The sequence below is a fragment of the Astatotilapia calliptera genome, chromosome 2 (genome assembly GCF_900246225.1).
Source record: "Astatotilapia calliptera chromosome 2, fAstCal1.2, whole genome shotgun sequence".
Lineage (NCBI taxonomy): Eukaryota > Metazoa > Chordata > Actinopteri > Cichliformes > Cichlidae > Astatotilapia > Astatotilapia calliptera.
Genome location: NC_039303.1, coordinates 13799216 through 13812820, shown reverse-complemented (window position 1 = coordinate 13812820; position 13605 = coordinate 13799216). Strand labels below are relative to the sequence as shown.

General features: G+C 44.2%; 1 protein-coding gene across 2 annotated transcripts in view; it reads left to right on the top strand.

The window, feature by feature from the left end:
• slc36a1 (solute carrier family 36 member 1) overlaps positions 1-13605 on the top strand; it is a 40433-nt gene that overhangs the window by 6109 nt on the left and 20719 nt on the right. For both annotated transcript variants that reach the window (XM_026185206.1, XM_026185198.1), the window contains exons 6-10: positions 5456-5545; positions 5801-5885; positions 7203-7430; positions 8329-8427; positions 9920-10086. In XM_026185206.1, coding sequence (XP_026040991.1) covers positions 5456-5545; positions 5801-5885; positions 7203-7430; positions 8329-8427; positions 9920-10086 — 669 coding nt within the window. The remainder of the gene's footprint in view (positions 1-5455; positions 5546-5800; positions 5886-7202; positions 7431-8328; positions 8428-9919; positions 10087-13605) is intronic.

The window sequence follows — 13605 nt, the reverse complement described above, 5'->3', positions numbered from 1 at the left end:
TATCTTGTTTGTGGAGTAAGCGCTTACACAGCGAACCAGTTTCGTAATTACAAGTCACTGGAGGCGCACATCCAATTTACAAATGGCTGGGTGCAAGATTTGGCTATTTTCAAGCCGCCAAACTCTGAGTATGTTGTCAAAGTAAGTCAGCTGGAGTGCACCGAGTGAAATAGCCATTTTCCACCCCCCACCATAATTAATGTTACACATTTATCATTTAACTGCTAAAATATCGTTATCATATTATATGCCCATAATTGTAAAGTACATGCAAGTTAACACATTGATAATCGGGTAAATTATTAACGCCAATTTGTGTCCTTCCTGTCTCATTTCATTTATTGTCTTTACATCAACCAATCAAGTCACTCCATTCTATGTTTGATCGCAATTTCTATAACTTCTGAGACCACCAACGATGATATTATTCAGCTATAAAGTGTGATGTGAACATATTTAGAACTTACCGGAATGAAAATGTCTTGAGCACACCAACTGATATCTGGAGAGGCTAGACGCCTTCGTTTGGTAATATCCGATACATGAGCTCCTTCATGTTGCTTCCAGGTTGGGAAAGCATAAAAAGACAATCCAAACTTATTCCCGTGCCGGTCGTAAGATCGAACATTGCAGCCGACCGCACAGCAAGTACGAACCATGGCTATGCTTTCGCTCCTTACTTAGACCCCCAAAATGGCAGATCGGGCCAAAATCCTTTCCACGCCCACCCCCGTGACATCACGCTCCAAAGCCCTGATGAACCAGAATAGTTGGGTTGCGGTCACGTGGTTCTGATGACGTGCGGAGGCAGCGCGATTTTTGAGTGGAGGGCGGAAGTAAACATGGAGGACACTGTGGAGAGTCAGGAGAGCAGCTATTGTGCAACTTTAGACCCCGTTTCTCGGGAGAGATATAAACAGATAGTTTAAAAAATATATCGGACGTGATCCGTATTCTTTGAAAATGTCCGAATACACCACAGAAGTAAAGGATTTGCCTACTATCGAGGCTGTGGATATCACCAACTACTTGGTCCTCCAGACTTCTTACTACACTAGGCAGCAAATGAAAGCTTTCAAGAGTCTGGAGGCGTACAATTTTTTTGTCAGCGGGTAGGTCCACAACCTTGGAACAAAACTTCTCCGTGATGGATACAGTTTGGTGTTTGCAAGGGTGAGTGTTTGTTCTTATATTGCTTTTTAAACACGCTAACAGTTAGCGGTAGCGGCTTTAACGTCAACAAACATGCCACATCCTTAGGACTTCGTTAGAGTGACAGTTGTTTGTTTCAAGGTAAACCATTCTCAGAGGTCTAACGAGACACCTCTGAAGACTTGGGTAATTGCAAAGGAGGATGGAGAAGTGATTGCAGCTCATTGCAATTGTATGGCAGGGTTAGTAGCCTGTTCTCCACTGTCACTAGGCTCAAATCCGGGCTCTCAGCCGTCTGTTGCATATCCAAAATCGCCTCTGCACATCGATGCTGTTCTGCCTTAAGCTTCATTCTTTTCTCTCGTTTGAGAACTGATTCCGATCTGGGTTTTCGTTCGTAGCCGAGATTGACCGTCGGAGCCCAGTCCTCCGACTCTTCGTCATCCAAAGCACTTGGGCAGCCTATAGTCCCAATCAAGTCAATATTAGACTACTAACTTAAAAGCACTAAGTAAACGAGAATTTAACGACAACCTAATGCTAATAAGTTCGTTTGCAACCATAACATTACCTCTGACGAAGTGGTCGCTGCAGACACGGGCATTGGCAGACTCTGCTCCTCCCGACTGTAAACGTAAATTTAAAATCCATTTTTTCCTACGTTTTTCGGTTAGAATTTTCCATTTTTCTCCTCTTCGTTGGGCTATTTTTGGTACCCTAAAATACCGTTTATCAGTTTCTCTGGTCGACCTACTGGAGCATCCGTAAACACAACAGGACATTTTGCGTACTGTCTGTCTGTGATATCTTTTTCACTTCCGACCGCCAGTCAAATTTCGCGCTTTACGTCGACGTCACGTCTACGTCAAATGAAACCTAGCTATTGGTTTGTAAAAATGGTGCAACTTCCGTGATGTGGAACTGGTTTGGTGTTTGTCCGTCAGATACACAACAAAGCACATTTTTTTGCAGAACATGCAAGCGGCCGTTGTTATTGTCGTATTTGTCGGACTAAGATGCTCTTAAATCTGGGAGTAATCTGGGTCCTAAACTCCGTATATTTCAGGTCAAACAACACTGCAGCATCACTGAGCGTTAAAAACTGTCTAAATTCTTTCATCTTTAATAAAACGATCAGCATTGCTGCTTTACCAGGTGTAACTATAAAGTTTAACTTCCAGGCATCCATGAAAACAAAAGTTATTACATTTAACGGAGTTAGAAGTTAGCAGGAAGCTAGCGGAAGTTAGCTCGCTAGTTTCGCTAGTTACCTAAGCATGATAATGCATGTTCTGACTGAGAGATTTCTGAAAAAAAAATCAAACGTACAGCTCTGCTATCACTTCCAACATAAATGAAGACAGGAAACTAAACAGCAGTGACGTTTGTAGGGTTACTGAAGTTGGGCTAGCTGGTATATAATGATGTGCTACGTGATCGCTAGCGACACAGCTATGTTAGCATAACATAAACAGTGAAGCTGGAGGACGAACACTAACACTTTTCCACTTATAAAAGTTAACGTGAAGGTTCCTCATGGTTAGAGACAAATGCAATCGCATGGCAGGATGCTGTAAACGGACCAAACTTCAGTCAGGAGAACAACTGAGATAATCCATCCACAATACGAGGTTAGTCATTAATATACTGCAACAACATGGGAATAGAGCAGCTGCCAGAGAATTCAACATTAAGGAATCAATGGTACAGAAGTGGAGGAAGCAAGAAGAATGAGTTTAATAAAGTTTGATTTATCTGACTGCTTTGTTTCGCTTAATGTGCCTTATAATCCTGTGCACCTTATGGTCCGAAAAATACGTATTGCACACTGCAGTTTAATGTTGCAAAGCACCTCTTTTTAACTTCAGTGGATATTATACATGGTTATGCTCAGGATATGTCAGCCCATTTCTACTGGAAATGCCTTTTGGTTAAACTTTCAGCAAGGAATTTGCATTTGCACTGTTACATTTTTATAAAGCTTTAATGTACATAAAAACCAGCTTCTTGTTTAAGTGAAAATAAATGGAAGGTTGTCTTTTTGCGCTAGTAATGTTGTGGAGTTTGTATTTTGTCTCGCATCAATTATATCGTCGGTTATATCGTTATCGCAAATTTTCAAATATATATCCTGATAAATATTTTTGCCCATATCGCCCTGCTCTACCGGTGACCTTCCGGTGACAGATGCGATTCCCAACCCCCTGAGCCACGGTCGCAAGTAGCTGGAGGCTCAGCAGGAAGACTGTAAGGTCCCTGTGTTTGGACGTGGCTGAGAGGATAAGTGCGTCACTTCGGTATAACTTTACGTTGGAGCAGAGCGGCTCTTTGCTCTTTGTTCAAATGAGATGTAAAATGTCCGGAAAATGCTGTTTTTCTTTCACTGCACACACGCCTGGAAGCAGCACACTGTAAAATAACTACCAGCCCGATTGACGCACTCACCTGATGTTTGCAGCAGCTAATGTGTGACCGGCAGTGTGTCAAGACTTAAGAGATGAATCCTAATTGATTCTGAACAGATTTTAATGATCACTAAATCACTGATTTCTACTTTCCACAATAATGCAGTAAAACACACATTTCAGCTTTTATTTTGAAAGTTTTTTTTTGGAGATACCTCATTTATAGATGAGGTAGCATGAGGCACAAGAGCAAATTAAACTGGGTTTGTGGGCCGGTGTCATGTGACGCTTGTATCATGAGAACAAAACGGTCTGAGTCTGTGGCTCTGCTGAGAAATCAGCTGTATGTTGATGCACAGATCCAGTGAATCCAGTGCTGATGATGAATCCTGTCTGTTTTACGATGTCTCTGAGCTGCACGTTTTATTTTATTATTTTTAACTAACTGTAGAGGTCAGGCTGGGTTTCTGTAAGCTGTGCTCGAGTCCTCGTTGCTTTGAGTCTTTCTGTTTGAACTGAGTCCTTCATGCCTTTGCAGCAGCTCATTTTAATCTCCTTTGCACTAAAACCACACTCGTCCTTGCATGTTTGCTCTGCAGCGGCTTCGTTGTGTTTGCTGTTGTTCCTGCTTGAGGCTCATCAGCTGTCACAGACATTACCAAACACTGTCACCGTGACCTGTGATCAGCCCCACCTCTCCGTGGCGATCGCCACATCGGTTCAGTTTTAGTGAGATTACATAAGTGAAGCCATGTGGCCGAAAACCCAGAGTACCGGGGCTTATCTGTTTTACAGCTGGTGACACGTGGCAGCTCAGCAGATTAGTGCAGTCACTATTAGACTTTAATTGGTGTACTACCTGTGACTGTGAACCTGCCCATCCACCCCTCGTCCGCCCTTTGCCCAGTTCACACGGCGATCCATTAGCTGGGATTAAAAGGATCAAGGAGATCGCGCGTGTGAACGGACACCTCTGCACCGTCACGCATCAGCTGAGGAGACACAGAAGTGGTTGCGGCCCTTCCTGTTTTTAGAGGTTTAATTTTTGCCGAGTCAGTCGTCACTTCTCTGATTCTGTCATAGATATGGAAGAACCGCAGTTACCCAATAAGGGTTAAAACTAAACTTCATTTTCTTATTTCTTTGTCAACTCGTTGGGCATGTGCACCTGTGTTAAAGCCTTACTAAGGATTTTATTGTTTTTAACTCTACATATATAACGTTTATCTGTTTTTACTTCAGAGGGTTTCTGCAGGCTTTATCATTTTTTAGCTCATTTCGTGTGCTTCTGGGCTCCTGAAATGTCCCAAAGTCAGGGTATCTGTGAGCTGCTCTGTTACTACAGTAACCTCGCAGAAGCCATGTTATGGGTCAAATGATGTCATTAAAATGCTCCAAAAGCCTCCAACAGCACAAACACGTCCAGAAGTCCAGTTCTGGTGACACTAGCAGACAGCTAGCAGCTACAGCTGCCTGTGTCACCATCCACCTGTCAGTCAGAGAGGCCACGCTCCTGATCGTGCAAGCTTTAAGCCTTAATGCGATTTAAGCAGCTGAGTTATAAATCATCTATAGAGACTAAACCAGTGTCTGTGTCGGTCTGTAAACATGTGGGAGCTGGCTCACTGCTACCTCTGCTGGACACCAGATGAACTGCTTTGTTCACATAAGCTTTGGAGCTTAAGCTTGTGTTCAGGCGGTGTTTACTGCAGTGAACTTATAAACTGTATATTAAGATGGACATGGCTTGTCCAGGCTTGAAGCCAGTACTTTAAACCTGGATACCTTTATGTCCAGCAGAGGGCGACTTTTCTGTGCTGGTTATTTTCAGTTTGGTTATTTAGCTTCATGTCAGCTGAAACTGACTGACACCTGGATGCCCCCCCCCCCCCCCGCAGGATGAACCGACCATCTCTGACCTACGGCGAGGCTGTGCAGTACGGGATGGAAAACGTGCCGTGGCTGAGGCGACATTCACAGTGGGGAAAGTAAGAAACACGCTCACCTGTTCTGCTCGGTGTTTCTTTAGACACGTCAAGAAAACAAATTAATTTTAATATGTAAAACATGTAAAGATGTCAGATTTAGTCCCACAGGCATAAGAAAAAAACAAATAACAAAAAACGTAAATTTTTTAAAGGAAAGGAAATTCTTTCAGACCTGTGAACCTCAAAGAATTAAAGATGTGATCAGAGAGACGTCGTCCTGTTCTGTGTTTTTAACTGTTTCATCGTCTCGCCCAGGCGGACCGTCAACCTGTTCCTCATCATCACACAGCTGGGCTTCTGCTGTGTCTACTTCGTCTTCCTCAGTGACAACGTCAAGCAGGTCAACACACTCACATAATCAGATGCACTCACAGACTCACCGACAGACACACCGACATTCACAAAGTCACAGATGCACTCACAGACACAGTTTAATTGTCCCTGTCAGCGTTACAGAGTGAGGTGTTTTTGTACCATGTGATTTTCACCTGTGGTGTTTATTGGGCTGATAACCACAGAGCTGCAGCCAGTGTGACCTCAGTGACCTCACAGATGTTTTCGTTTTGTTTAACTGATCTGAACTTCATAAATCAGTACGGATCATTTCTTCATAAAAAAAAAACAAGACTGACTCTGAAAGTTATAAAAACTAAAAGTGAAACTTTAAAAGTATCCTAGAAGCTAAACTAAAGAGAAAATGAAAGATTTAAAGATACATTCAAATAAAAAAATGGAAAGCTGTAATAACTCCAGATCAAACCCCTGCATGCAGGTCAGCCACCCAGAAGGCTGTGCCATGTTACAACAAATTTTTGCAAAGTTTTGCACTCATGGAAAACCTGAAAATGTTCTCCAGAAGTAATCTGTCCTATCAGGCCAAGCGTGAGGAGGCACGCTGAGCTTCATCCACCTGCCTCAGTTTAAAGAAAGTGCAGACAGACTGACTGTAGAGTAAACACATGATCTAATAATTTTATGGATGTTTGCACGAGTAAATATTTAATTATGTTTGGTTCATACTCCTGTGGTTTTGTCTTTACTGAGAGAATAGAATACCATGAAACACACTGATATGGAGGAAAATCAGACGATCACTTATTTCAGCAGGGAGTGTGTGAGGTGATGGAAATGATGGCGATCAAGACAGGCTCAGTTTGTGTAGTTCAGTTTTTAGCCACTAGGGGGTGCCGCCTGCCTGCATGTATTTTGTGTCCGCTCATTTTTGCTGAAGCAGCAGTCAAACATCTGGTGGGCGGTGATTTTACTCAGAGATTCAGACTGACTCGGCTCAGTAAATACAGAGCCGTGTGTTGAAGAGCTGAGCAGAAACATGACACAAACACAAACACAGATCTGAAATATCCACAGTTTTCAACCTTCGGAGAACACAACACATTCCATTTCCAGGTGGACAAGCCCCATGCTCTTACTTTGAAAGTCACGTGATATTTGCTCTGTTATTTATTTTCACAGAGAGAATTTCGTATGATTTTTATGTCTCAGAAAACCTGCACACACTGCCCGAGCTCTAGCTCTGATTGGTTTGAGCCTGCAGACGATCTCTATCCAGTCCTGGGTTGTAATCACTCCTTTGGTGTTTAAGACCTTTTCAGCAGAATGAGCATCATCCTCTCTTTATCTGACCTGCCTTCACCAGGTGGTAGAAGCTGCCAACGCCACCACCATCAGCTGCCAGACGAACTACACCAACCAGACCCAGGTCCTGGTCCCGAGCTTTGACTCCCGCCTATACATGCTCTGCTTCCTGCCTGCCATCATCCTGCTGGTCTTTATCCGCAACCTGAAGTGCCTGGCCCCGTTCTCTCTGGGGGCCAATGTGGCCATGACGGCTAGTTTGTTCCTGATCTACTACTACTCACTCACGGTGAGCCGCAGGTTTCTCTCTGATTCGATTGCCTTCAGTCAAGGTTGTAGCCTCGTTTTTCACCCTCTGTGGTCTCATTAAGTTGTGACATTGAGCAGAAGCTTGTTTGTTACCTGGATAAGTAAGAGCTCCCTGCAGCAGCGCGTGGTGGAGAAGGTTGTGCGTGCAGCCTGTGAGATGACTGTGGCTGATGGATCATCTGAGCAGCACATTTGGGGATAAGCAGAGCATAAAGGCCACTAGCAGCTTTGAAAACAATCTGGATCTTCTGCTGCTCGGTGGGACTTTTTCCTCTCGGCATGAGCTCTGATTTGAACACCAGGATGATGATGATGATGATAATAATAATAATAATGTACTTTTTTTAATCACTTCAGATAGTTTTCAGGGTTCGGGCTCATCCTGCTGACCTTTTTTAATGAAATGCATCATCCAGTCAAAGTTTGCAGACAGAAGGTTAACTCGGTGCTCCTCTGCAGATACCTGCACACAGACACATGCTTTATAATAAATCATGCACAGGTAGTACATTTAGTGCTTAGGTGACCCTCCATCTCGCAGTAGAGAAAGAATCATTCATGTCCCAGACCAGAGTTTGAATTTTCAAAATAAGAGCCAAAAGATACAGAAATAATGGCATGTGTCTGACACAGCTGGCCGAGCTGCTTGCGTGGAGCTCTTTGAGCGGATGCTCTCTTATTTGTATTGTTGTGAAGAACAGGGCTGTCGTGCAGATAACATTTAACACCTCACTCCATCTGTAATTTTTAAGTCTGCAGCAGTTCATTTTCATTGTGCAGCTTTTTCTCGGCTAATCATGTTAAGAGTAGCGAGGATGCGATTAGTTGAAGAACAGCTCTAACTGGCTGTGGATCTATTTTGTTTTGTTTCTCTACAGAACATCTCAAACCCCACTGACCTCCCAAAAGTTGGCAGAGCTAAAGACTACCCTCTCTTCTTCGGAACGGCCATCTTTGCCTTCGAAGGCATTGGAGTGGTGAGTGAGTGGCTGATGGTAACACATGCACGCATGTGCTGCCGAAAACTTTATGACTGTATCAATGTGAAACACCTATGTGCCTCGATTACGTGGATTATAAACGGCACTGTTATCTCCCCCTGCATTACCGTTGGATTTCTTTATGCAAATGAGGCATCATGCATCACGCTGCTGTGGGGGGGGGCTGGAGATAGGAGAGCAGCAGGGGTCCAGAAAGAGGGGGATTACACCAGCACGTCCCACTGACCATTTTTAATAACAGAGTGTGGAATGTAAAGTCTGTGAATGATTTTACTGTCAAAATCCCCGTGTTCACCTAAACAATTCAAAGCAATATTTCAAGATGATCGAACACAGTTCACTGCAGTTCCAGGTTTTTAAAACGATACATTAAAAGATAAAAGATAAAAGCTCAGATGTGATAAGACTGTTGACTGTGCAATTAATGCAGGTATACAAACTTTGACATCACTATAAATATTTTCAGATTTACAGGCCCATATAGCACAAAGAGACGGTGCTTTTTAATCATTTTTTAAAATCGTGTCTTCATCAGTGCAGCAGATATCACGTGTCACAGATCTGGAATCTGTGCAGCTGCGAGTGTCAGTGTGAGTCACCTGTCAGAGTAATAAAGTGCATTCTGGGTAAACTTTGAGGGCTCGTGTCAACATATGAAAGGTCTCCTGTTAGCTACATAGGCCAGGCTCACCTTCATGCTGTGACTCCTTCACAGTCATTTTCTAATACTGTCATATTTGAATTAAAAAGTGCCATATTTGGATGAGCAGGCGACCATATGCCGCATGACTGAGAGCGGCCGGCTCGGGTTCGAGTCCAACCCGCGGCCCTTTGCCGCATGTTTCCCTCCGCTTTCCGGTCAGTCTTCTCTGTATCTGTCGAAGACAGAAAAAGGCCAAAAAATATATATATATATATATTTTTTTTTAAAGTGCCAGATTTGCACCCACTCTTGTGTACGCTCAGAGCTGGAAGGTATTCACAGTATGAAGCACAACGTGAGTCAAAATCAGTCGTCCGATTTCAGAGCGTTTAAAGTCCACCGCCGCTCACCGGTGACCATTGAAGCACACACGGTGTGTAACCCAGTGTTAATGTCACAATTACTCATTACAGATACATTATTGATATGTTATTATTTCACTTTATTGATGTTTATTTAAGAACATTTGCCTCATTTTGACATTTTTCAAAGCATCGTATGACTCTCGCTAACATCTGCCCTGCAGACACGTGTGTTTCAGAGTTGGCCTTTTTCCTGTCCATGCAGAGAAGCTTGTCTTTATAATGATGAAGCCTGGCTGATAAGCTACATTTTCCAAAAGCTCCATTTAATTCAGTTAAATCTGGTTTATAAAAAAGCAAAGCTTCCTGGCGAAGGCGAGCTTTCAGGGCATCAGTGTGAGCAGACACCACTGAGCCTTCACGTGTCACTGAAATGTCCCGCTAACAGCGTTTCTCTCTGCAGGTTCTGCCCCTGGAGAACAAGATGCAGAGGCCACAGAGGTTCACCCAGGTTCTCTATTTGGGCATGGGCATCGTCACCTTCCTCTACATCAGCCTGGGAACCATAGGATACATGTGCTTTGGAGAGCACATCGGCGGCAGCATCACACTGAACCTACCTAACTGCTGGTGAGATACCGCCACAACGCTCAGGATTAGAAATCGAGTCGAGTCGGCATGTTTAAAAACATTTGTGCTGGTTAATGTCCTACAGCACTCAGAGAATCACATAAGACACCACAGGATGGGTGGAGTCAGCTGTGCACTCAGATGACTCCACCCAAGCACATCTCCTCCTGTTGTGTCACCAGTGTTGGGAAGGTTACTTTTAAAATGTATTCCATTACAGAATACAGAATACATGCCCCAAAATGTATTCTGTAACGTATTCCGTTACGTTACTCAATGACAGTAACGTATTCTGAATACTTTGGATTACTTAATATATTATCGTGCTTTTTACAACAACGTGAATGTACTATTGCTGTGTGATTTATTACTATTACTGAAGGTCCGCGACTCCGAACTGTAGTAAAGGGACCTCAGACTAATACGGCGGGGTCCGTGTCAGCTCGTAGCCGAAAAATAGCTTTACTTTGTGTGGGTCACCTTTTCTTGCGAGACACAGAGAGAGGTGTCGAAAGGCTGCTCCAACGGAACTTATTGTTTTCGGAGGAAAACATGAACACGGTGTACAGTCGAGTCTTAATAGCTTACTTACAACTGGGCTCGTCAGGCTCTCTTCTTGGCTGAAGTGGTTATTATTATATTTACATGCTTCCATCTCCCGTTTTTCCTCGATGACAACTTGTACCTTTCCAATCCCCTTTTTCTCCCTCCTCTCGCTCACAGACACTGCCCATGATGCTACATTCTTTAGAGCTATGCTTGTAGCATTCTGCCTATTAGCTTAGCACAACAACGAAAAGGCGCTCTCTCACCCAGGAAACACACAGTCGCAGAGAGAGAGAGAGAGCGTCGCCCTGTAACCATGGCAACCGTAACGCTGCCGCCTGGAACAACAGAACGTAGCTGTCAAACAAAACCCAAACAGTCCTGACCCGCGACAAGATGAAACAGGAAAGTACCGCAGTGTAATCCATTTATTTCAACAAAGTAACTGTATTCTGAATACCACCTTTTTAAATGGTAACTGTAACGGAATACAGTTACTCATATTTTGTATTTTAAATACGTAACGGTGGTACATGTATTCCGTTACTCCCCAACACTGTGTGTCACTGCCTCAAACCTCCAGGAACACAAACTATTGTGTGTGTTTGTGGTGCAGGTGCGTCTCAATACACAAGTCCAAACCTCCTAAACTAAACTGAAGCACAGTGTGGTACGTCCAGACTCGGCAGATGTGATGTGCCGAAGAGCAAAGAGACTTAAATCTTCATTGTTTAGAAGAAAGGTGGCAGGATTGGGACCCAGTGTCTCATTAAAATATTAAAACCTGTTTTACTGTGTTTTAGACCCATAGATAGTAGGGGTGCAACGATACTCGTATCAATATTGAACCGTTCGATACAGTGCTTTCGGTTCGGTACGCATATGTATCGAACAATAAAAATTTTTTAATTTATTTTATCAAATCAAAATCAAATCAAATCACTTTTATTGTCACATCACATGTGCAGGCACACTGGCACAGCACATGCGAGTGAAATTCTTGTGTGCGAGCCCCACAAGCAACAGAGATGTGCAAACACAACACAAACGAGCAAAATACAAGAATGGCCAACCTGAAACTAATAAATATATGTACAATATATAATAGTGTATGCATTTCTGGATGTGTATACTAAATGTTTTCCTGTGTGTGTGTGTGTGTGTGTGTGTGTGTGTGTGTGTGTGTGTGTATATACACATTTTTACAAATTAAATAGTAAAAAAAAAAAAAATAAAATAAAATATACAGAGTTGAATATGTGCAAAACAAGTGGCATTTATATACAGTGTGGAGTGCATAATGTTGAAGTTCCAGTAGTGAAGCTGAGGTGTCTATGAAGTGTTTAGCAGTCTGATGGCCTGATGGAAAAAGCTGTCTCTCAGTCTGCTGGTACGGGACCGGATGCTGCAGAACCTCCTTCCTGATGGAAGCAGTCTGAACAGTTTATGGCTGGGGGGACTGGAGTCCTTGATGATCCTCCCCGCTTTCCTCAGGCAGCGCTTCCTGTAGATGTCTTGGAGGGAGGGAAGCTCACCTCCAATTATCCGTTCAGAGCACCGCACTACTCGCTGGAGAGCTTTGCAGTTGTAGGCGGTGCTGTTGCCATACCAGGTGGTGATGCATCCAGTGAGGATGCTCTCAATGGCACAGTGATAGAAGGTCCTGAGGATGCGGGGGCTCATGCCGAATCTTTTCAGTCTCCTGAGAAAGAAGAGGCGCTGCTGCGCCTTCTTCACTGTTTTGTTTGTGTGTACTGACCACGTAAGATCTTCAGCCAGATGTACTCCAAGGAACCGGAAGCTGCTCACTCTCTCCACAGCAGCGCCGTTGATGGTGATGGGGGTGTGTACTTCTCTGCACCTCCGGAAGTCCACTATCAACTCCTTTGTCTTTGCGACGTTGAGGGTGAGATGGTTGTCTTGACACCAGTGGGTCAGGGCGCTGACCTCCTCCCTGTAAGCCGTCTCATCACCGTTGGTGATAAGACCCACCACTGTAGTGTCGTCCGAAAACTTCACAATGATGTTGGAGCTGTTAGTGGCTGTGCAGTCGTAGGTGTAGAGTGAGTACAGGAGAGGGCTCAGTACACACCCCTGTGGAGCACCAGTGTTCAGTGTGATGGGGGATGAGGTGATGCTGCCCAGTCTGACCACCTGGCGTCTGTCAGACAGGAAGCTAAGGATCCAGCTGCAGAGGGAGCTGCTCAGTCCTAGATCCTGCAGTTTCCTGTCCAGCTTCGAGGGAACGATGGTATTGAATGCTGAGCTGTAATCTACAAACAGCATTCTCACATACGTGTCTCTCTTCTCCAGGTGTGACAGGGCAGTGTGTAGTGTCAGGGCTATGGCATCATCAGTGGACCTGTTGTGGCGGTATGCAAACTGTAGAGGGTCCAGTGAGTCGGGTAGTGCAGAGCAGATGAAGTCCCTGACCAGCTTCTCGAAGCATTTGCTTACGATGGGGGTCAGGGCTACAGGTCGCCAGTCGTTCAATGAGGAGATGGTGGAGGATTTGGGTACAGGGACGATGGTGGCCATTTTGAAGCAGGCTGGGACTACAGACAGAGAGAGGGAAAGGTTGAAGATGTGCGTGAACACTCCAGCCAGCTGGAGTGTTCAACTTTCAACTTTCCTTCTGATGATGCTGTCTGTGTGGAGTGCTCAGTGGATCTGCGCTCGACAGTGCAGCCTAGGTGGAGTAGTCGAACGCAGATTCACTGAACGCAGGGCAAGCTAGCGAGACAGAAGTTAAGCTCTCCTTGCAACATGGCAAATTGAACCTCCCCCACCCTCATTCAGATCTGGCGTTTGGAACTATTTTGGTTTTCATGTGACGTATGACCCTGAAGGTAAGCGCATCATGGACTAAAGTAAAACCGTATGTTGGATGTGCCACGCAATGCTCAATTACATTGGTGGGAACTAGTGTGTTAGCACAGTTAGCTCGTTAACGTGTTGGCCGTGCACATTTAC